General features: G+C 40.7%; 2 protein-coding genes across 4 annotated transcripts in view; both read left to right on the forward strand.

The window, feature by feature from the left end:
* Positions 1-609: 609 nt before the first annotated feature.
* Positions 610-9238, forward strand: LOC119912908 (myozenin-2-like). The gene is made up of 6 exons (XM_038732182.1): positions 610-796; positions 1715-1804; positions 2689-2855; positions 5052-5181; positions 7582-7765; positions 8718-9238. The coding sequence occupies exons 2-6, from the start codon at positions 1723-1725 to the stop codon at positions 8941-8943; spliced, it is 789 nt and encodes a 262-aa protein (XP_038588110.1). The 5' UTR covers positions 610-796; positions 1715-1722; the 3' UTR covers positions 8944-9238.
* A 7407-nt stretch (positions 9239-16645) lies between these two features.
* The window catches only part of LOC119912909 (inactive ubiquitin carboxyl-terminal hydrolase 53), a 38000-nt gene continuing 31521 nt past the window's right edge, over positions 16646-23124 (forward strand). The window contains exon 1 of one of the 3 annotated variants that reach the window (XM_038732185.1): positions 16646-17229. The gene's annotated coding sequence lies outside the window, so the exon portion shown is untranslated. Of the gene's footprint in view, positions 17342-23124 lie in introns of all 3 variants that reach the window. The other 2 variants (XM_038732184.1, XM_038732183.1) reach the window with 2 other exon arrangements.

Raw genomic sequence — 23124 nt, forward strand, 5'->3', positions numbered from 1 at the left:
TATTTTAACCATTTATCCCATACTTTTATCATTTATCTATTACGTTCAGCTATTTCAATGATTTATCCATTATTTTAAGCTAACCATGTATCACCTGCGGTTTAACTGTTAAACTGTTTTAGCCATGTAAAGCCATTAACTTAGGCTACTTTTAGCCTTTTTATATACAGTCTAAGCTTTTAGCCTATTTCAAACATTTATCTATTAACTGTAGCAATCTATTTCAACTATATGTCCATACTTTTAGCTAGGCCTACCTATTTCAACCATTTATCCCCTACTTTTAGCTAACTGTTATAACTTAGGCTATCCATTACTTTTAGCTATCTGTTTCAACTGCTTACATTTAGGCTGTCTATATAAACTGTTCATATATTAGTAGAGTTATTTCATCTTTCCACATACGCTGGCAACGGTGAAAGTACCCCTAAGCAGGCTTACCCCTGGCTGGGAATCACCATCCTGAGCTACTGTAAGGACACTAGCAGAGAGAGAGACAGATGGAGGGCCAAGTGAGCAGTAGGCTAGTGTCAGCGCTCTAAATTTAGATTACCCTCTGCTTGTGAACTAAATACCAATGACAACAGATCAACTGACACCCACCCACCCACTCATTCAGCCACTCAGTCAGTTCAGGCTGCAGCCCCCTCCATGACAAGCCCCAGTCCTGGGGAGCGCGAGCACCCACACGGGTCGCACTACCCAGCCTGACCCTCTTGCTTCTCACCTTTCTGACTTCCTACCCCGAGGAGACAGGCACAACTTGAGACTCCCCCCCGAGGGTCCTTTAGGACAGGTAAGCCATCACAAGGGCTCTCCACAGGTGTGCTGTGTAGTTCTAACGTGACACTTTGAATCAAGCATGATTCTCACTACCACCTGCTGTTGTTCCCTCTACATTTCCCTGTCAATCACACAGCTTGCCATGTGCACAGTTGAATTTTAGTTCAGAATTTTCTTTCTTTTTTTTTTATTGATATTTTGTCTTATTGCTTGACATTTCTATATAGGGGATATCCTGATTTAACAGCAGGAAGTATTCATGAATCATGTTTATGCTGTTCATTTGCTTAATATGTTTAAAAATGTACATACATAAAACTGATAAGATTCTTAAATTGATTTATTAAAATAAAAATTAAACTTTTATCTTTGTCTTTTATCTGCTGAGTCCAAATGAAGAAGTGGTATGCATGCCAAATAGACTTCGGCATTTGCTATGAAATGCTCCTTTATTTGTTCCATCATCAAAACTTTGTGAAAAGTGTTTTGGATTGGAAAGGAACATTTGTGTTGTGTTCACTGGCACCTTGGTGTAAACTTTCCACTGTTCTATTTCATCCACTGTCTCACATGTTTGCTGTGATAGCACCATGTTCTATATCTGTGTCCTTTCAGCCCACTTGGGTAATTTCAAACATATTGATTCTCAGACCCCTGACACAGCTGGTTGCCATGTCTGAAAAGCATGTGCTTGGCGTTTAACAGCCCAAGGTTATTTAAAGGGATGTGCTAACTTTGCCCTTTTCACTGCCCCAATAAATTCTATCTGCTTCGGTGGGTCTTTGTGCGAAGTGTGGAAGCTTGATGTGGAATAATCAATGGCCAACATGCAGCTGTGCTGTCTTGCTTTTGTGTATCTTTGGACATTGGAACAGGCTGTACTGATGTGAGCTTTCTCCTGTGACTTTTTGCCTCACCCCTGACTCCCCAGGGGCAGCCATGTCACAGTTTTCCACCATGACAACCAGGGAGAGGAAAATGCAGGCAGCAGCAATCTGCAGGGAGGTTCAAGCCCAGGAAGGTAGCTATATCATTTCCTTTTCACTTTCTGGTCTTCAAATCCCTCTGACCTCTCAGTTTCTCTCTCTTTCTCTTATTACATCCTTTTGTTGCTTCTGTTTCCATCTCACCTTCTCTCATTCTCCTCACATCCTGCTCCTTTCACCCCTCTTCTTTCTCTTTTCATCATACATCGCAACATAGACGCAGATTTGACGCCATAGCTTACAGTAAACATTTCATTCTCAGACATTAACTTTACTGTAAACACCAGCTCACCCTGCCCGACACACACATGCACTGGACACTGCCACATTCACTTAATAGGAAGTATGAGCCCACCATTTGCCAGTGCAGCAGTTGCCAACCCTCCCTTATACGACCCTGACTATAAATAAACAAATGAATACTTTTATGGGCCAAAGTAACTAATCCCTTTGTCGTTGTCCTTTGAACACGCTATTTCAGGATGAGGACAACTATGTGGCTGAGATAGGGAGGGTCTGAAGGCTACTGACAGCTGAAAGATATTCTGGCAAATTATGCACCTCACACTTGGATATAGGCCTGTGACATCTCCATGATCAGCATGCAGTAGCTAGCACGCTGCGCTAACCACAAAACAAGCGCTGGACATGAGTGGATTACGGGGGAAGATAATTCCTCGTTCATCATACTGGCAGGAATACCAAGTCAGCAATCCATGTGGAGGGCTTTTTTTTGCAGCAAGGGATCCCCCCCCCCCCCCCCCCCCCCATGTGTGAATATAATTTGTGCTCCATGAGGTTTGATATGTGGGAGTATGGGAGGACAAGAAGTTTGTCTTTTTCAAAAATCAGATCAATTTACAATTATATATTATATTACACAAGCTCTTTGGTCTTTTGCTTGTCTCCTTGTGTCCAGATATAGAGATGGATCTTGGGAAGAAAATGAGCGTGCCTAAGGACATCATGCTGGACGAGCTGTCTTATGCCTCAAACCGAGGCTCCCGTCTCTTCAAACTACGCCAGAGACGCTCAGAAAAATACACTTTTGAGAGCACACACAATGAAAACAACGTGCAGCTCAATGTAAGCACAAGCGGTGATGCAGTAATCACATGTGAATGAACAAATCTCGTCTTATCAAGTCAATTCTGTCTAAATTGTGTTGTTACAAGAGTACACAGACATTTTGGGAAATACACCAAATCTCTTCCTTACCAAGAGTTAGATAAGAAGTTCAATGCCACTCACAAGTCTGCATGTTAACTACACTCATGGAGCTAAAGCCAGGAGGAGACTGTTAGCTTAGCTTAGAGACTGGGAGCAGGGGGAAAGCAGCTAGCCTGGGCTCTGTTAATTCTCAGCAAGAAAGAGAATTTTCATATGTCTCCAAATGTCACTGTTTTTAAAAAAAAAAAAAAAAAGCTCATAAATTAATGGTAGATCGATGTGGATGTCAACTGTTAAAAAATCCTTTGATAAAGCACTTATTGTAAGTGTTTCACACTGTCAGAGTGTGTTTTCTTCATGCACAGTCATCCAGTTTCACCACATCTTTTGCCTCCATCATATAAAAAACATACACACAATACTTTACATCCTGGCAAAGCATATGTGGGAAAGATTAATCACTTGAAGTGTTTATTTGACTCATGCTACAGACATGGAGCGACACAGAATAGTAGTTGTGAAAGTCCACCCAACTGGTCCTAAGTAGCTTTATTAATGTCCCTTTGTGTATGTATGGGCAGTGTGCCAAGTCAGCATTTTCTTTTCCCAGCAGTAGACTGACCTGGTCACACATAAAGCAATTTATGTACCAAAGCTCTCAGTAAAATTGAATCAAGATAAGCTAACTAAGTTTCTCTTTGTTATATCTAATTAATTAGCAGCACTAGTTATATCCTCTTTCATTTAGTTGTGTGGTGGCCTTGTGTACTTTGTATTGCCCTCTTGAAGTCCATGCATAAAATAATTATTATGCTCCAGGGAAGATCCCCCCCCCCCCCCCCCCCCCCATCTTTGAAGTGAGAAGAACTGAGATATCTCTGGTTTATTTATTGCTCGAGGCAACGGAGGGGTTTTGTTTCAAGTTGTCAACATTTCCTGAGGAAGTCCTGGAGTAAATCATCATAAATATCTTTCAGAGGGATGAAAGCGGGATGCATGGGCTGCAGCAAATTTTTTCCCAACCCACAAAACAATGTTTATAATGTTATGGAAAAGTGGACCGTTTCTCTGCCTGATTCTGTTTTTGGAAAACATGTAAAAATCAGTCCACATGAAAATATGCAACACTGAAAACCGGAAAATTCTGTTTCAATTGGAATCCATAAAGCTGTGGCGCCACAATTTACTGTGCATGCAAATCATTTTTCATTTTAATTCATTAAATCTAAATACGTTGGAAAATGTTAAGACATAGTTGCTTGTTTTTTGCCATCTGTCACAAAGTAACCCAATGTGTCATGAGAGGAACGTGCTGATAAAATAATCTCTTAAGGCCCCCTTCACAGCTTTCGATGCTATTACACAATCTTTCTCAGCAGACTGAGTTTGCTCAGCTGTCATGGAAATGTAGATTTTTGTTCGTCACATTTGGGATTATATCACATAAGTGAAATACAGATATATAGTGGCTCAAACGAATGTGTGCGAGTTAAAGGTGTGGCTCGTAGTAACAAATGCACAGAGAATTATCACCTGTCTCTTCAATTCCGTTCAGCTCTGCTTTTAAGTCTTGTTCTTGTTTTCGGACCCGCAGTTTTATTGTTTTGATTCACTCTCAGGCTCTAATTAGAGTCGTTTCCATCTGTAGCAGGCAGCTGTTGATAGTGCAAAGCTTCGATAAACCCACAGTATTCTACCTGCCCAGCACTGAAATGGCAGATATTTTACTCAGAAGTCCTTTAACTGAGCTAACAGGAGAGTTAATATTAGACTTAAATTTGTCTGATTGCCAGAAACACAACTCCAAATGAATATTGCTCCTTATTTGCTGGATGTGCTCAGTGATTAACTTAAAAACTGATTATACGTCAGTGTTACAACTTGTTTCCTTTGCCCCCAAGTGGCCAAAAGATCTGTACATTTCCATGACAACTGGGAAACTCCATCTGCTAAGGAGATGGCCAAAAGCTCCAGAAAATCTGCTAAATGGGCCTTGTTTTGCCAGCTACTTTTCCCAAGCTCAACAAGGAGCTTTCAATCTCTCAAAACAGATAGGAAATTGTTTTTAAATGTTCTTTGAAGCTCAACTCACCTCTTCCATCTTCCTTTTAGAACGCAACGGTTTCTCAAACTGTGAACGGGAACAGCGGTGAGAACAACTTGGGTGTCGCCCAACCACCTAAAGAGCAGTCCGACACAACAGATACAAGAATGGTGCCGAATCCACACAGTATTGCCCCGGGTAGGTGACCCTGGTTATACAATATCCTGGAACACCAGTACATTTCAAGGACCCAAAAAACATTGCAGCGGTGACATAGTGTAGCTAAGGTTGGCTTCGACAAATCAGTTGACCTCTGTCCAACTCAGTGACCGTACTTAGCCTTTGTTTCTGCAGAACAATACTCTGGAGCTACTTTCCATTTGTTACATCACTGATAAAGTCCAGTCCTGAGATGAGTATTTTACCTTAGTTTGTCACTGTTATATCCTGCACAGTTTGGGCTTCCTTAACATGTTTGGTATAATTTTGCCATACTAAATGCTCCTCTTTAGTTGAGAAGTTTAAAAAACCCAAAAACGTTTCAGTATATTGAATATAGTGCACAGCTGATGGGAAATGGTCCTGCTCCTGCTGGACAGACTGTGTGGATGTGATCTCCGCAAAGCACTGGATGTGCCGTGTTTTGATAAGGATTCAACAGTTTTTTGTTGTTTGTCCTCATGCAGGCTTTGATCAAGTAGGAAAACAATTTCTTCTTGCCCGGAATCTGCTGGCCTCAGGCAGAATATGATTACACATTTTTTTCTCCCACTCTCTGCCTGTCTCCTTTCTTTCTTTGTCTTTTTTTCTTCATCCCACTCCTTGGTTTCATGTCTACTCCTGCACATTCCCCCAATTTTTTCCCACCTGTTTTTTTTCTATTTATTTTACCCCTCATTGTTAGTATCAGCTTTGACCATCTTTTTAAAAGAATGTTGAGTTGTGTTTCCTGTTTGCCTCTCGTGCCACAGATACCATCAGCTTTTTTTCACTCACATCCTCCCTCGTGTCTCAATTTTGCCCAGTTGACATAAAACCAATACTGATTTAGGGATGAGTATGTCTACACAGGGGCGGGTTTTTATTTCTGGAGCTCAGGACACCGACCTTCAGTGTCTGAATGAAGTCACTCCAGCTGTGGTAGAAATCAGGCCAAAGTGTGTGTTAGGTATCAAACAGTAAGAACTCTTAAAATAGCACACGGATCCATGTTCCATGTGCCTAGCAGCAACATGTCTTAACCAGGCTATAGTGATACACACTCCACGTTCTAGTAGAGCTAAAATAAGACAAAATGGCAGATAATATGCTGAAAGTTTTAGCTAGTCAAATAATAATTCACCATTCATTCATTTTCAAAACAATATAGTGCATAGAGCTGGGTGTGTGGCAGCCCACTAAAATATCAGCTCAGCCAAAATGTCCAACCACTAGAACAATATTCACTGGCCTTAGAAAGTCTCCTGCACAGTGTTTTGTAATAGATTCCCCCCAAAATCTGTAAACTTCCCCACAAGACTGTTTGGTCTCTCCTGCTTCCTCCTCAGGGCAAAACATAAACTCAGGAAGGGGGATTGTTCATTGTGAGAGGTTAGGACGTGACATGACGCCCCCTGTTATGTAATGCCTGAGCTTGCAAGCCCCCCCTGAGTGAAGCGCTGGGTTTGAAGGATAGTGCTTTGGATAGGCCTCTCCCATCAACACACATAGACTACGAGGGGAGACATACATGCAGGCCTGCACATACACAAACACACAGAAACACGGGGAAGCTGCTCCATGATTTGTTTTGCTGTGAACTTTAAGAAGGGATAAAGAAAAATGTGTGAACAGTATTGCAATGTTGTGCACTTAGACTGATGTTAATGAGTTATATATATATATATATATATATATATATATATAGATCTACATAGATATAGATATACTGTTTTTATGGATTGTGTCAAGGTCTCTTTTGTAATTGGACTAATCAATTGAATTGGAATATTTAATCTCTCTTCTCTCACACACAATCTGGTTTGCAAAACAAGCCTTCCAATCAATGTGAAACAACAATTCTGTGGGGAACATGGAGTGACATTTGAGAGAGAGTTATTAAAAAGATTACATTTCACATGTAAAAAACATTTTACACAGTGCTAAGTACTTGAAAGCTGAAAAAACACAACTTTGACTTTTGAAAGCTCCAAATAGCACCAAGCATTTTTTTACTTCAGTACTGAGAAATCATATGATGAGACATCAGCAAACTGCATGCACTCCTCCTCAAGTTTACACATAACCAGCTGACTAGTTTTTATCGTTTTAGATAAAATGACATCAAAGGGAAGGATCCGCTTTCTTTGGACAGCATGTTTTCTTGTTTCAAATTTGGCTCTTAAGTTTCACTTCATTTCCAACCATTGGGGGAATGCCCAACCCCGGCAGCAGAATTGTTTTGGAAAAACAGATTTCAATCGAAAAATACAAATAAATGTGTATTAAAAAATGTTAAATTTAATAAACTGAAAAAAAAGAATGGAGAAACTCTAATGCCTGTTCTTTATTTGACAAAACCTTGTTTACAATCACTGTCTGTGCCGTAAACCCACCCAGGGTACGGTGGTCCTCTGAAAGACATCCCTCCAGAGAAGTTCAACAGTACAGCTGTGCCAAAGTCCTACCACTCACCCTGGGAGCAGGCCATTATCAATGACCCAGCCTTGGCCGACACTCTCCACAATCGCATACCCGAGCCAGAGCCCCGACAAGACCTACCAGGATTCAAAAGTTTCAACAGGTATCATCCACCTTACAGATGGACAGCAAGTCATTCATGAAATAAATTTGCTACAAAATGCTGTGAGCTGTGCCCACTCCGTATCTGTCTGTCTGTTTATTAGTACAGCACTTTAAACAATGCAGTATTTTGAATGAGCTGCAGCTAGTGTCATCAAGCTGTCATGCTAGCTTGTTGCTGTCAGTGCTAATTGCTGTAAATGAGTCATGTCAAAAGGATGTCTTCTGTATGTTTGCATGTACTTACTTATCGCCTTAAATGGAATATGTGTGAGAAATATAGCAACATATAATACTAATTCCTCTCTTAATGGTCTTTAATACTTTTGCATGTTTACTGCTGCTTCTTAACCGACAGAGTTAATTAAATAACTGAAGAAAACCTGAAGTGACTGTGCAAATGCCAAATTTAAAGAAGCAGACTCAAGTATACTGAAATGTGAATATTTGGATGATGGTAAATGTTGCTGACCATGCTATACAGTAGCACAAGTAGAGGAGACTCAGAAAGTCAGAAAATTTACTCACTAAATTTGATTATGTACAGAAATATCTAAAGTTTGCTAGCATTACCCACCATAAGCTACTGGTCATACCAGAGGGTGGCTGGAGCAGCAAATCCCTGAGTGGACTGAATTGAGCAAGGGTGGTTTTTTGTTACCTATAAATTCAGATTTTTTTTTTCATAAGACGATAATTGTGAAATTGTGTTGTTAAAAATTGACATAATCTTGCGTACTAATGCTGAGTAAGCAAAACAAGTGCTGCCCTTCATCTAGCTCACAATGAACAAAAATATGCTTCTCACTCTAAGCAGCTATTTCTTAGATTATGTCCCCCGGTCAAACTCTTTACTTGGTTTTAATTAGTTGCATCACTTCAAATGTCACTTCAGTCTCTCTCATTAGCACATGTTGACTACTGTTAAAACACTGTCTCTCTGTCACCTCCAGGGTGGCAACCCCGTTCGGTGGCTTCAGCAAGGCGCCCAGGCCTGCTCCCATCAAGCCCCTCCAGCTGGAACCCGTCCCTGACTACCCTGAGCTCCAAGGGGACACGGCGATAAATCGACCCTCCTTCAACAGATCTGCTACGGGGTGGGTGTCGGTGGGCGGTCCAGTCCCCCTCCATACCGTTTCCCTTGAGCCTGTGCTCATCCCTGAGTCAGAGGACCTTTGAACCCATGAGGTCACACAGAGATGCTGTCTACTTAGGTGCTGCACCATGGTGAGCAGGGCGAGAGAAAGCGTCCTGTTGGGCTTTGATGGTTCAACTTATGCAGCATGTACGGTTTTCTTGGTTCTTTCTTGGTTTTCCAGGGATGTAAGCTATTGCACTGCATGAATTCATCACCCTGTACAGTAGGCTGAGACATTACTGGAATAAATGGAATTTATTGTATATTAATGTGCATAAGAGTATTTTATCTTGCGGATACAAGTTTTTGCTCAATAAAATGGTGAAAGAAGTCCAAGTTATTTTTTCTGTTTTTTATTTTTCATTGCATTTCATTTTCTTCCACTGAAATTGTTGATAAAATGAATACGCCCTTTCAAGATGCTTCTGTTTTTGGACATGGATGCAAATCTGTAACATATTCCCCAACATGGCCCCAGGTGATACTTTCACAGTGAGTTGGTCTGAGCTGCACTGAAGGCTCACTTGAGTGAATGATGCCTCGCCCATGTGTTATAGTGGTTTGCAAACCCATCACTTATCGCATCGTGTGAGACTCCAAAGATACATGTGAGCCACTGTAAAGCAGCCTGAAGGTTACACTGCCTGACAAATCAAATCTGCTTCACTGACATGAGCGGCTTGACTGATGAATCTCTCACCTTTTGGCTATGCCCACTCGAAGGAATGGGATTGATGGGAGAGCTGTTTGATGAGCTGTGCCCCCTCCGGCTGTTACTACGGCACTTAACAATTTACAAGTGAAGCACATACAAAGTACAGTGAGTTAACTATGTTTGTATTCTGCTAAAAGAAGAGAAAAGTTAAGTTTTTCATCTTGTCTTGAATTTTGAGTATTTGAGTACTTGTAGACAATAGTCAATTAGTAATATTTTGGTATGGGAATAAACCACAAAGCTGCTTTTTTGCATGCTGCAGCTCATATCATCAGCCAGCTAACATGCTAGCTTGTTTCTTAGAATGAGTCATGTTTGTATGTACTTACTTATCTCCTTAAATCTAATAAGTGTGAGGAACATAACAGCAATTTATAATACAAATGTGTCTCTTAATGGTCTTTAACAGCTTTGCCACTTCTTAACCGACAGAGTTATTTGAATGACTGAAGAAAACCTGAAGCAGTGGAGAAGGTTAAATATTTCACAGGCCTTTTCCAGCTCTTTTACTTTTCCATTTACACTATCATGCTCTCTAATCGCTGACCATTCAGTCCATGTGCCACAAGGTTAAAGCCATAAAAGAGCATATCTTCTCATTTCACCTGTGACCACAGATTAAAAGTGCTTTGACCTTTGAGAGCATTAGGTTGCTACTAGTAACTGTGGGTTTGGTGTAAAATGCACATGTCATCAGAGAGGCATGATTTTCCAGGTCAAGTCTGATTGAACTTTTATGTGTGATTGACATGTTAGATTACTTGGCATAGTGATATGATGGTGGGTCTGGTTTGCAAACCATGTGATAAACACAATGTTACTTGTTCTTGGGGTTAATGTCAGTTGTGCTTATTATGGGTACGTTTTTAACAATTTCTTATGAGTAAATATCTTTTTTGTTCTTCTGTTCATTATACAATGACAGTGACATACTTTATATCACCTACATGTCTGAAGAAGGTGATGTGTTTCATTTCATAACTTTGTCTTCTCTGTCTCCAAAAATGAATTAGGAAATGCCTCCCACATTTCCTTCAGCCAGCATGTGACTAAGTCCAGCATCAGCATTCCTCGCCTCTGTCGGAGACCCGTTGGAATGTGCAGCTCCCGGTGCCGCTCCCTTTTTGGGTCCTCTCGCCAACCTCTTCAGGAGAACGGTGTGTACAGCACGCCAACACAGCATCCGACAGCACCAGTAGCTCTGCCAACGACCACAGTAAATATTGAGCAGTGTTTATCAAGGTCCAGGCATGAACTCTCTTTGAACTTTGATTGCACCCATTATCAAAATGCAGCAACGGAAATATTATTGGCAGAGACTGAAGCGTAGGCTGGGGGTCGGGGAGTCGGACGATTTGATTATTAGTCTCTAAATGCAACCAGTTTCACCTCAGGCGTGTTTGCCTTGGCATGCTATGGCACAGTAGGCACCGGATACTGGATTATAGGCTGCTCTGGACAATAGGGTGGGCTGGTAGTTAGGGTGGCTCTCCTATACCAAAAGGGTGAAGTTATTTGCAGCAGTCGACTCATAGTACTTCTGAAACGCTCTGGAGAAGAGCATCGGGGAAAGTGAGGCAATATCATGTTGGAGCGCAAATACTATCATTTTAGAAACTGCTTTTGGAGAGAGAGAAACTGCACACCTGATAGGAATCTAAGACTGGAGTGACCGTTTGTTATGCCACAAAAAACCTGATAAGACAGGAACATACTGTGTTTTTTTGTGTTTAACAGGTGCAAGACATGCAGACGTCAAAAGTGGACTAAATTTCATCCTTCATCCTATGTTTTAGACCCAGCTCAGTCTATAACTGAACAGCTGGCCTTCAGCATCTTTATCAGCAGTTAACAATGGACTCTGCTGCTGTTTTAAAGCAAAAGTCCCTCGGGTTTCCATCTGCACACACAGCACCGACCACTGCAAGTGTGCAGTCTGCTGCTGACACAGACAACTGCTAAAAGGTTGAGTCACATGAAACTTTTTTAAGCAGGCATGGGTCGGGTGAGAAAACAAGTGTGCTGCGAAATAAAAACTGCAAGGCCGTCAAGCTGTACCCAGGAGGGAGACATATGATTCTCTGAGAGGTTTTAACATACAGACACACTCTCCTACAGTTAGATTTTCCACCAGACACGTTGGAAATCTGGGATTAACCTTGTGATATCGTGTCAAAGTGACCTCCTGACATAGGAAATCCATAAATGGCTGAAAAGCATAGCTAATTGCGTATCAACATTTCAGCCTTGCTCATCTGATGACACGATAGACCTAGCCTGATGAATGTGCGCAGCAGGTGGTCATCGTCGAGGGAAAGTGCAAAGCTCACTGGGATATCTAAAAATATGAGGGAAAATAAAGCATCCCAGGGGTCAGTGGGGTGGCGTCGGGTTGCCGATGAGGTGAGGTGAAGGGGGACGGGGGCACACATTCCGCTACTGAAATGGGGTGAAGTGACGCTTTGGGTTGAACTATGTTTCGCTCTGAGAAAATGTTCAATCCATCAAATGTCAGCAAGGTGTGCATGGGTGGATGCCTGCATGCGCACACGTTCATCCATTAACAATGACCAGGGTGCTTGTTTGTCTGGGTATGTAAGCTTGTGGGGAATATATTGAATTGGAGGGTGCACTAGGTGAATGACAGAATGACTCTCTGATCTTTTGGTAAAAATAAATACGGAAAACGTTTGTTGAGCAGTGTGCACTCATTTTCATCAAGCACAGAGACGTTAACAACACAAACATTCCCCACTGTGGAAGGATGCGCACAGCTAGGCTAGTAATTAGCCTGTTTGGACAAATGAACATTCAAGATTGTGTTCCTGTTTACTTGCAAAAGCCCTCGAGACCAATTACAGTTGTGCTCTCTCTCGCAGTAATCCAGCCTCTGACTTTTACCTCAGGGGGCTCATCTATATTCCTGACTGGTCAATATATGTTAACCTCTCCTTTTTGATTAACAGTCAGTGAAGAATTATTAACTTACAACTGCTAACACAACCAATAAAGTCAAAGCCAAGTAAACAAACTGTAGCACTCAGACCTTTGGGTGACAAGTAAAATGCTCTTTTCTCATCTAATGTAGCTGGGAAAGAGCAGAAAATAGCTTTAAATGTCCTTAATGTGGTGGTGATAGCCCATTTTTGATGATGTTGCCGGGGAAAGAATAATTAATGTGCCTTATCTTAGTCAATGAAGGGTATTACTTTCCCTAACAGACAGCACTGAGGCGATAGCATGCTTTTCCTGTGCGCTGCAGCTACCACGGATACGGCAAATACAGCAGTGAAATATATCACAGTCAATCCTTTGGCTGCACTCCAGACTTAATGTAACGTGGTTGCCAAAAAAATTGTGCTTATGTCATCCACAGTCCTACTCGTGGATTAGAGGGAAAAGGTAAATTAGTACAAATGAATAGAAAGGGTCTTTTCTCCTGGATGGACAAAAACTCTCCAATTCCTTAACCATTTACCATTTACTCTCACTCTCTTAGTGTATGATTATGATTAACACACCCATGCTGGGACATCATGCTGTGTTTGAGGGATTGCTAAGTCATCATGATAGCAAACAAATACCATTCCAGTGAATAACATATGATGTAGACAAGATGCTCGAAGGGATACTTTGTTGTGTCTTGTCAGTGATTCTTGGAACTATGTTTTTCTGCCGGCCCTTATGTTGAATTTGGAAATGGATTGCCAGATGTCACAACCAAGAATACACTGAAAAGTGGTTGAACAAAAAGTCCTCACCAAGAATTGTTGACTTAATTGTTCCTGAGAAACCTAAGGAGTGGTTTCGTTCCCCAAATCTCATCATTAGCAGATTTTAATCCCTGGTTAAATATAGCACGAGTTGCTTCAGAGGCGTTGCCTCCCGTTGCTCCCCATTGTGGCGTTCAAGCATGTCTAATCTCTTACGTAAAAACAGGGCATTCACTACTGTGTGTGTGTTGCTCATTAGTAGTAACTGAATAGCAACACAACAAATGGTGTTCACAGAAAAACACTGCAAACTTAGTTCAGTCCTTTTCGTGTTTTTGCAGAAAGTGTCAAAAGTGCGTTTTCATCTAAGTAACGTTTAGGTGACAATCTCCCAGTTTGAACTCACACACATATCTTAACAAATATCCCATATTTGTTTGTTTGTGTATATGTGCATGATCAGGACGACTTGTGTCCTCATGTTACTTTTCATTAGTACAAGCTCTTCCATTTGAATTATTTGTATTTCCCATGACACCACACACATTCATGCGTGCGTGTACACAAACATGCACAAAAACTAGGGCATTTATAGTTACGTAGGCATTTGACGCTTTCCATTTTGCAATTGTTACTACTACAGCAGATGAAACCAGCAGCACAAGAAGGTGTAGCTTTTTTTATTTATATAATAATATATAACAATAGTTACTTACACTGTATAGTCACAGTCCTATCAGTAAATGGTTAAGGAATTGATTCTTGCTTTGTGATTAATCAGATTCATTTAATATATTTAAACCTTGTGTGGTGTATTTTGCATGTGCCCTGAAAGCACAGACTACTACAAAGGTTGTATGGTTTTGGAACTGTTGCCCCACTTTTGCTTTGTGTCTCAGGACTATAGAGTACAGTAAGTATGGATTGAAAAGCCAGACAACAGTGCTAAAAATATCCCACTTCAAATGGCACAGCACATTTGGGGTGAAATGGAATTTAGCTGCCCAGTGACCCAATCAACATCATCAATGAATCTATCTGAAAATAAAAAGCCATTGGCAACCTGGCGGCTGTGTAGTGAGAGGAAAAAGCAAAACAAAACATATCACGTTGAAAGTAAATTTGATTCCTCAAAGCTGACATGTACAAAGGTTCTTGTTGGTGCTGGTGAAAATGTAAAAAATGGCAATGCAGGTAAAGATAGGACACAGGTTTGTCATTTGAGCTGTGTTTATCCACTGTATTCAGCAGTGGTGAAAAGGTGAAAAGGTTTCTCAAGGTGAAAAGTCAGGGCAATGGCACCAGCTCCCAGCGGGACATCTGCTGTGTACATCGTCTCCTTGCAGAGCTGGCAAAATCTTGCTAATTAATCTAAATTTACAATGCCCTTCACAATATAATCAAAATTGTGTGGATGGACTCAGTGGTTTGCTGGGCTGTTGAATTTGAGTTTAAGAACATTCAGCAGGTTATCCAGATAATCAAGTACAATACAAGCAAAGTAGTGAACATTTTGATGAAAAAAAAACATATAAAAAAACAATGAGCCACTATTCTACAGAAGCCATTCAAAGTGCATGTCAGTCAGGCAGCAATGTGTTAGTTCAATGATGCAGTCATTTTTAGACTTTTGGCTCAGAGTAAGGCAGCAATGCTGACAGGGCACATATTGTCAAATTCAGCGGCCGGATTCCAAGCTGTCCACCAAGGTCAGAAAAGAAAAATTTTACATTTGTGGAACTTGTTAAAGACCTGATCTGTTTGAGCTGTCTGATCCATTATTTATAGGGAGTGTAAGATATTCAGTGGCAGCACTTCAAAGCGAGGAGGCCTACAGCCTGGGTGAGAATGTCCAACACCACAAAGTGGGCTCAGAGCATCACACTGATAAGAAAAGACTTTTTTGGGGGTAATCCTGTCCAAAAAGTTAGGAAAACACCCTCCAGAATGGATAGTTAAAGCTCACATCACTCAAACTGATTATTACCACACTCTCAAACGTTTTTATATTTTAAGAGGAAGCATTATATATCCCTTAAGGAAATATGTGGAGAGGGAAATTGCATTGTCTCCTCAAGGGGCCCTTTCGAGTACTTCCTGGGGAAAGGCTGGACTACGCTGATGCATTGTGACCCCTCACCGCACACTCCATCAATGCTTACAGTTTCCTCAGTCTTAATGAGTGACAGCGCTGATTTCTATTTTTAAAGCAGTTGGCACACTGATTCACAACTGATTCTTTTGGTTTATCTAATTGAGGATAGACACTGATGTTGGTGGGTTCATAGACGATGACACAAAGCTCCACTGAAGTGAATTTCCTCCTACAGTATTTAATCAAAATTTAGTGGAAATTCCAAATGAGTTCGTAAAAATGTGTTTTTAAAAAGCCAGTGTGGAATTTGCAAAAGTGACGGTCAAGGTGGTACTGAATATGAGAGCTACAAAGAAAGAGGCAGCAGAGGAGTCGACCTTTGTGAATCAGGAAGAGTGCTGATTACAAAAAATATACAAATTCCTCCTTGTGCAATCAGTCATGTTGGCTATAGCAAAGTTGTGTTGGGCCACCACAATATACAGTAGGATATATTTAGAACCAGGGATAGCACATGTTAAAATGTTATAACCTACAGTAGAGATGGTTTTTGGAAATAAATTAATTGAACATCAAAAATGTAGTTTATGGCCTCATAATTATGCATCCCATAAAATATGCCCTCTTGTGGAGGCTATCCAAAATACTTCTTTTAATTAATATACATTTCTCCAAAGAAAAATGTGGTCAGCTTGCAGGGGGCCTTGAGCCATGAAACAGGATAGGGCTACACTCAGTAGTCTCTTGCTTCAGAGAAGGGGAGAAAAGCTTTAATTGCACGTATTTCTCATTGCTTTCTTTATATAACAGGATCAGGCAGATGGTGTTTGGGGAACAAGAGTCTTACATCACTTTCCTCTGCTGTCTTCATAATCACCATTATGTGTTATAATTGTCCTCACAATGTTGGGGCATATCCGTGCAGGTAAATGTTTAACACCCCCAAAAGCATGTTTAATCATTGCCCACCACACCACTGCAATGCATACTTCATTTGCAAATGCATGCAGAGATTCTATTGGTAGTTGCTGGCTTTGTCACATTTTTTCATCACTGCACGCAGGCAAAAAAAGCCAAACAAAATGTATTACCAATAGCCTCGTGCATTTTAAGTGATTTTCCAGTTATTTCTGAAGGGTACGCTACTTTTAAAAGAAATTTTAAAGTATGTATGTGATGCAGTTTTTGCAATAGGAGATGTAAACACAACACTACGCAGCATTGTAGTGGGCAGCAAACTGCAAACCCCTGCACCATGAAGCAACATTAACGAGCCTGCCAGCAGAGTTGGCGCTCTGCAAGTGTTAGAGTGAATGCTTGTGTGTGTGCGTGCGTGCTGTAGATGTGGCAGCGGTGTACAGTAGCATGGCAGACTGCAGTAAATACACAGTTGAAGAGGCGGGGTTTGACATCTCAGCTCTGAAAACATCTCTAATCCAGTATTTCAGGTGCCGAAGTCGAACGAGCGACCATTGCTCACTACCGCCGCGCGTCAGCGAACTGCAGCAGAACCGCACGACTCCAGAACCCGGAATATCCTGCAAGTGGACGCAGACGGCTGCCGTGCGAGTTCCCGAGAGCGAAGAAATCCCACAAAAAGCCGGAGAGAGTGAAGTTTCAGCGGCGCGAAAGACAACACTTTGTTTTCCTGCTTGGTGTTTTAGTTTCCAGCGTCTGTTTCTGTCTCGGAGTGACCAGCAACTCCCACCGCGTCTCAGGTCCTCCCCCCGAAACTCAGCCAACACTTCAACTCTTGTGCTCACTGGAGGATACTGCCGCACTTTGGGATATTTTTCTTTCCTAGGTGAGTGGCTCTTTATTTGAGTTTGACACGAGCAGTTCTTCAAACTTCCCTGGTTTGTGTTTTAGCCGCAGTGCGTGGGGCGGAAATGTAGCTTTACCTGCCTGGAACTCAGGTAAGTCGGAAACCAGGTAGGCCTAGCGTTTAGCTTCTTCCAGGATCCCTGTCGGCCGTCTACCTTTTGTTGGCACACTTGTCAAATTACAAAATGTGGTGTGTAAAGGTTTAAAACACCAGAAGTCTTGTCATTTCGACATTTTAATTTGTGTACCGTTAACTTATCGTTGGTATTTTTGTTTACAAGTCCAAATCGCATTGTTGCTGACAGCTGGCTATGTGTTGCTTTATCGTTAAATATTTAAAATATGGAGCTGCTCTAACGAATATGAGCTCAAGTGACCACTACTCTCGTATTCAGGTTTAATGTCAACACAACATTTCCTTAGTCTGTGGAAATATGTATTTACTGGCAGGTAAATATGCTTTGAATAATTTTATAACGTAAAAAAAAAAAAAATCTGCTTTCCTCTATATTTTAGTATTGTTACCTCCCTGATAAACAAGCACAGCCCAAGCTAACTGCCAAGTCTCCTGTTATGTTTTGGTGTGGGCCGAGAGCGTAATATAATTGCGTAATATTTGCACACCCTGTTCATTTTTGGACAAAACATTCGTTTCATTTATAGGAATTCATTCAGAGCTCATTTGCGGACCCCCATCCTGTGCACCCTGTGAACTGGTTTCTCCCACTTTAATTCATCCCACTGATGAGCTCCCTGATCACCAGACCTCAGGCCCACACATCCCAGAGATGATGAAGCAGTGAGCTCACCAGCCCTGTAAACATCATGCACACTCATGCTTCATGATGATGCATGTGAAACACTTCCTTCAGAACATCGAGGCATGCTGGAGAACCAGTTCTAACAATAGTTCCTCTGTTGCCTCTTTTGTTTGGAAGCATGTGGAGCAAGAGTACTTGGAAAAAGTGTACTTTTCTCAGATGTTCTTGTCTCACTGCAATGTGTTGATCGGCTGCTGATAAAGATTGTGGCAGGTGATTTGCCACTTTTACATTTATTTTTCTGACTAAATATAATACATTATATTTATATAAAGTTGAAGATAGGTAAAATAAAGGGAACAGAATTGTTGGCCATCGTCATCACACTTGATATTTATTGGTAAGCTGCTGTCAAATGGGGGGACATTAAGGAAGCAATCATAAAAGCTCAGAGGAGGATGTTATATTTCAATCCGATTCTATTCTGTATGGGATCCTGGAACTTGTGCTTTTGTTCTTCCTTTTCCTCTGTTGGACGCAGAAAGGAATAATGGGTGACTCAGCGTGGTGTGGGTGACCTGTTCAGTTTCACAGGGTTGAACACGGTGACCGTGTGCTGGAAAGCTGCAAGCCTTTGAGCAGGAAGCCCACACAGGAAACGACCAATGCATTGTTGCCCGAAGGCTTAAACCATGTCTGCAGTCCACAGGGAATTTTACAGTCAAGTTTCACTGTTTATTTTAGGGTTTCAGCGTGCAGGGTCACATTTTTTTTGCTTCTTCTGGTACATACAGGGGGCCACCTGTGCTCAGGCTTTTGTATATTTTCAGACTTGCGTGTGTTTGCCCAGCCCCAACTCAGCCCTTTATTAAAATAAGCAGACTGACTGATTGAAAGCACAGTGCGTGCAATCATAGAACATGAACATGGTGTCGACAGGGAGGAGGAAATGTGGTGAAAAATATTTATGCCCAAATGTGTCAGTACTTTATAAAAAAAAACTATGAATTTGATGTACTGAGTGGGAGACTCAGCTGTATGACTTCATTCCTGTGTTAACTGTATGAGTCATACTTCTAAGAAAATTTACATGAGTGCATCGGAAATGGAGAGCTTTTTTTTACTCCAAACATGAATAATGTCAGTAATTGTCCACTTGTTAGCTGACTCTGTGTCCCAGTGAATGATTTTTAATTCAGTGGGTGTAACTCAACACTTAAGTAAAATTCAGACATGTGCATTGGGCAACAGGAGTAGTGCGGCCTTTGAAATTTCAGTTTGTAACCACAAACACAATATAGTCCGTTACTTTGCTCATCATTTTTTATTCCATTCATTTTGATACTTTTTGTTTGTCCTCCCAAATGTTTGCACAACACCACCCAGGCAATTTTTCAGGTGAAGCTAATGGATCTCAAAGGAGCCGTTTAAGAAATGGTTGCCCATACAATCTGTTTCGCGTAAAAGTTGGTATCTTTAAAAATATTGGTGTTTCTTTGCTACTCCAGTAACCGTCTAGTTTCATTTTAAATACCATCTAATTATGTTGTCAGCCAGCAATTCAAGTTCATGTGTGGTTTACGTCAAATACTCCTGTGTGGGTTACTTACGTGTAGGCGTGAAAAAGGAGATAGATCTCCCCCCACCCATGCGACACAAAGCATGACTCATCGTACCTCTGAAGTTATTTGTGTAAAGGTAAAATTGACCACTTACATTTGACTAAAAATAGAGGGGAATATATGCACAAAACTTTGCTACCTATAGGAGTCAGGGTTCCCAGAAAGGAAAATCAAGTCATCAACAGTACGCCAGAGTTGAGGACAAACAGGAGGGAACGCGCTCGGTTGTCATGCAGGTGGATAATGTACCAGCTTGACAGAAAGATGTATTGATCTGCATTGAGAAAAAGGTAGACTGTACTGTGACTTTTACTCTCAGAAGTTGTAGAGAGGCTAAAAGTTGTGCTACGGGGCACATTGTGCTTTATCAAGGAAAAGGTGGATTAAAAATTAATTTAAAGGCAGCATGTGACCCATGGGCAATTGTTTGCATTTGGGCTGGTTGAAAGAACGATGATGGTGAGAGAATTATCAGCCTGAAAGTGAACGTGTGAGCTAAACTGTTCCAACAAAAGCCTCTAAATACTTTGAAAGCTTCTTCTCTGTTTGTGCTGATCTCAAGATGTGTTTCTGTCGCATCTTGTGTGACTCAATTTACCACAGATTGATTCATAAGCGGCTCACTGCATTACCATATAAAGGAGATCAATTGAATCATTCTTAATGAGGCCATTCATCAACAGATCGCTAATAGAGAAATTATAGCATCCGACTCCCCACGCCTTCACACCCAAATTACACACACATTACGGGGTGGGGGGGGGGGAGACTTTGCTTGACAAGTCTGAGCGAGCCTTTGTTTATAAAGGAATACTGGACTTCCTGTACTGGTGCTCCTGGGACAAAAAGTGAAATGACTTCTTTTGTTTGGCTTCTGCTCAGATCTGTACAACATTTTTGGCAAATGTTCAATAATGCAGAGAGAGTGGTGTTTGTTCTGTTTTATACCTGTAAATAGTTACAAATATATCCTAGAATGCCACAGTCCTCCTGGCAATAGTTGGGTTTGAAATGATTAAGAATGGCACACATGCACATAGGGCAATTACATAAAAGGGTAATTAAATTGTTAAGTTTAATAATTGGTGTAATAACGCTAATATTAGGTTGTTATTGAAACAGCCAGATTTTCATTTTAAAATGTGTGACTTGTTTTTGCTTTGTTGTAAAATGTCAAAGATGCAGGGTCTATCTTAGTATTATTTTTTTCCTTCAACTAACTTTTGCCAATCAACCCCAGCATTTAGGCCTAGGTTGTAGTAAATAAGGCCACAAAGTACGAAGAGCAGTTTTTTGTCCAGACTTTCTGATTAAATAAATTGTATAAAAATTTAATACAATATATACAAGTGCAGCCTCCTCACTAATCAACAGTGAGGAAATAATTTCCACTGGATCATACTATGGACAGAAATATAGCAATCGCAATAAAAATACTTAAAAGTAATTTATAGCACAGAGAGAAATTGTTGCAAACCGGTACAAAAACTCTCCTTTGGTTATAAAACAACTATTAATGAATAATATCAGTAATAAATAAAATATACACTGTATTTTCTATACTGTAGAACTCTCCAGGTCCATCACTGCAACCCCAGAGAACATACGATGTCTCTGTGACTAGTTACAGTAATTGTTCTATAGACTAAATAATAGATTATATTAATGCAAAGTATCCCCACTGGTCTGTGATATGTTTGGTTTAATAAAAGGATGAATATCTTACTTATTGAAGAGTAGTTCCTTATAATGCATACTAACTTTTGGTCACACACACACACACACACACACACACACACACACAGCTTCATTAAGTCCTATTTTCTTCTCTGCACCAACAGCAGAAATAGTGTTGCAGCTAACCGTCAAATGTTATAAATATATTCATTATATTAATGTAGTTTCTTTTTCCTAACTTAAGCATAAATACTATTTTCACAGACTATGTAATAAATTCCTTTTTCCTGCTAATTCAAGGGATGCTTTTTATGTTCAAGTGGTGTGCTTAGATTCTGTATCTTTTACCTCACTGAATAATACTTTTGGCTGCAGTTTTGACCTAATTTCGTGTTATCTCATATCAAATGCAATGCTCTCGATATGTCAGTGTTGCATGTGATTGAACCTCTTGAGCTCATAACTGAATTGCAAAACCCAGGGTCATCTGAGCCATGTGTTATCCAGGATCACCAATGGTTTATTTAAGTCAGATGATTCAAAGAGAACTTGAGTACAGTAAGTTACCTGCTTTGCAAGACAGAGGAAACAAAGAAATGACCATCATATAAACAAGAAAACGACAATTTTAATATGGACAAACTTGTAAAGGTCAACCAAAAGAAAGGAAAATGGTTTCATTCACCTCTTGGAACTTGGAAAGGAAGGGCGTCAAAACAGCTGTCTTAGCTTACATTAAGTAATGAAGTAAACCTGGCTTCTGGACAATATTGTGACCGGCCAGTTGAGTCATTTTCCCCAGCTGGGTTTATAAACAAGGCAGCAGATATTTCACATACCTGCATTCAGTTGAAGTCAATTACGATGGGATCTGTTTTTCAATATTTGGGAATAGGGCATTTAATATAAAATCATGAAACCGCAACATATGGAATACAGTAAGAACATGTGTAGCCACCCGCAGGGTTGGGTATCGTTTTAAATTTTATCGATTCTGATTCTACTTATCAAATCCGGTTCTTACCGAATCTCGGTTCTGATTCCAAACCCCTTCACCACAAATCTTGTCACCGCTAAGGGGCATTTATCCACTTTCTCCTTGCTCATATTCCCCTTCGTGGCTAAAGTGAAAGGGGTTTCTGCACTAGAGGGGTGTCAAAGGTGACTTGTATCTAATAAAATTATATATTGGATTAATTTGTAGACATCATTCATTGACCTTCAATATAAAAAGGTGAATGTCAGCTCATCTGTGTTTTGTACCCGAGCGTGAGACGTTGCTACTGATAGCATTAACTGTATCTGGGGCATCATTGTAGCTGGGAGACCATGGTGCAGTCTTTCAGGTCCATCCCCTTCAGGTTTTGCATTTTGCTTTGTTATATTTTTTTAGTGAAGCTAAGTCAAACTTTTGAGCGTTTGCTGCGGTCCACCGTGGTCCAGGAATGTAAACAGAAGTTTTCTCTTATCGCATGTTTTGGTGACTTACTGCATAACAAATCATGTGACTTTAGGTTTAAGCAGCAGGTCCTGGCAATTAAGTGCAACTTTTATGGACCGTAAAATGCTCACTGCAGTTCAATTGGAAGCGCGACTGAAATATGCAAAGGGTTAGGAAGCAGTAAGCAGAATTAAAATGCACGTGTCGCCACAGTTCTTGGAAATTTGGTAATGGTTCCAACTTGAAACCGGTTCTCAATACCCAACCCTAACTATCTGTGCAGACAATGTACATCATTCCTTCGTCACTCTTTCATCAATCCCTGCTTACAGGTTAGGTACGATATGCCACTTTAAACTAGATTGTAACCCAGC

This window comes from Micropterus salmoides, unplaced genomic scaffold (assembly GCF_014851395.1).
Source record: "Micropterus salmoides isolate LMB-PRFRI ecotype aquatic unplaced genomic scaffold, ASM1485139v1 Ms_hic_scaffold_2, whole genome shotgun sequence".
In the NCBI taxonomy this organism is placed as follows: Eukaryota; Metazoa; Chordata; class Actinopteri; order Centrarchiformes; family Centrarchidae; genus Micropterus; species Micropterus salmoides.

Bases quoted from the DNA above. Each gene is read 5' to 3' on its own strand.
- LOC119912908 (XM_038732182.1), top strand. From the start codon at position 1,723: ATGTCACAGTTTTCCACCATGACAACCAGGGAGAGGAAAATGCAGGCA. The intron at 5,182-7,581 runs GTAGGTGACCCT...AAACCCACCCAG, and splicing joins TCCACACAGTATTGCCCCGG to GGTACGGTGGTCCTCTGAAA. The intron at 7,766-8,717 runs GTATCATCCACC...TGTCACCTCCAG, and splicing joins GGATTCAAAAGTTTCAACAG to GGTGGCAACCCCGTTCGGTG.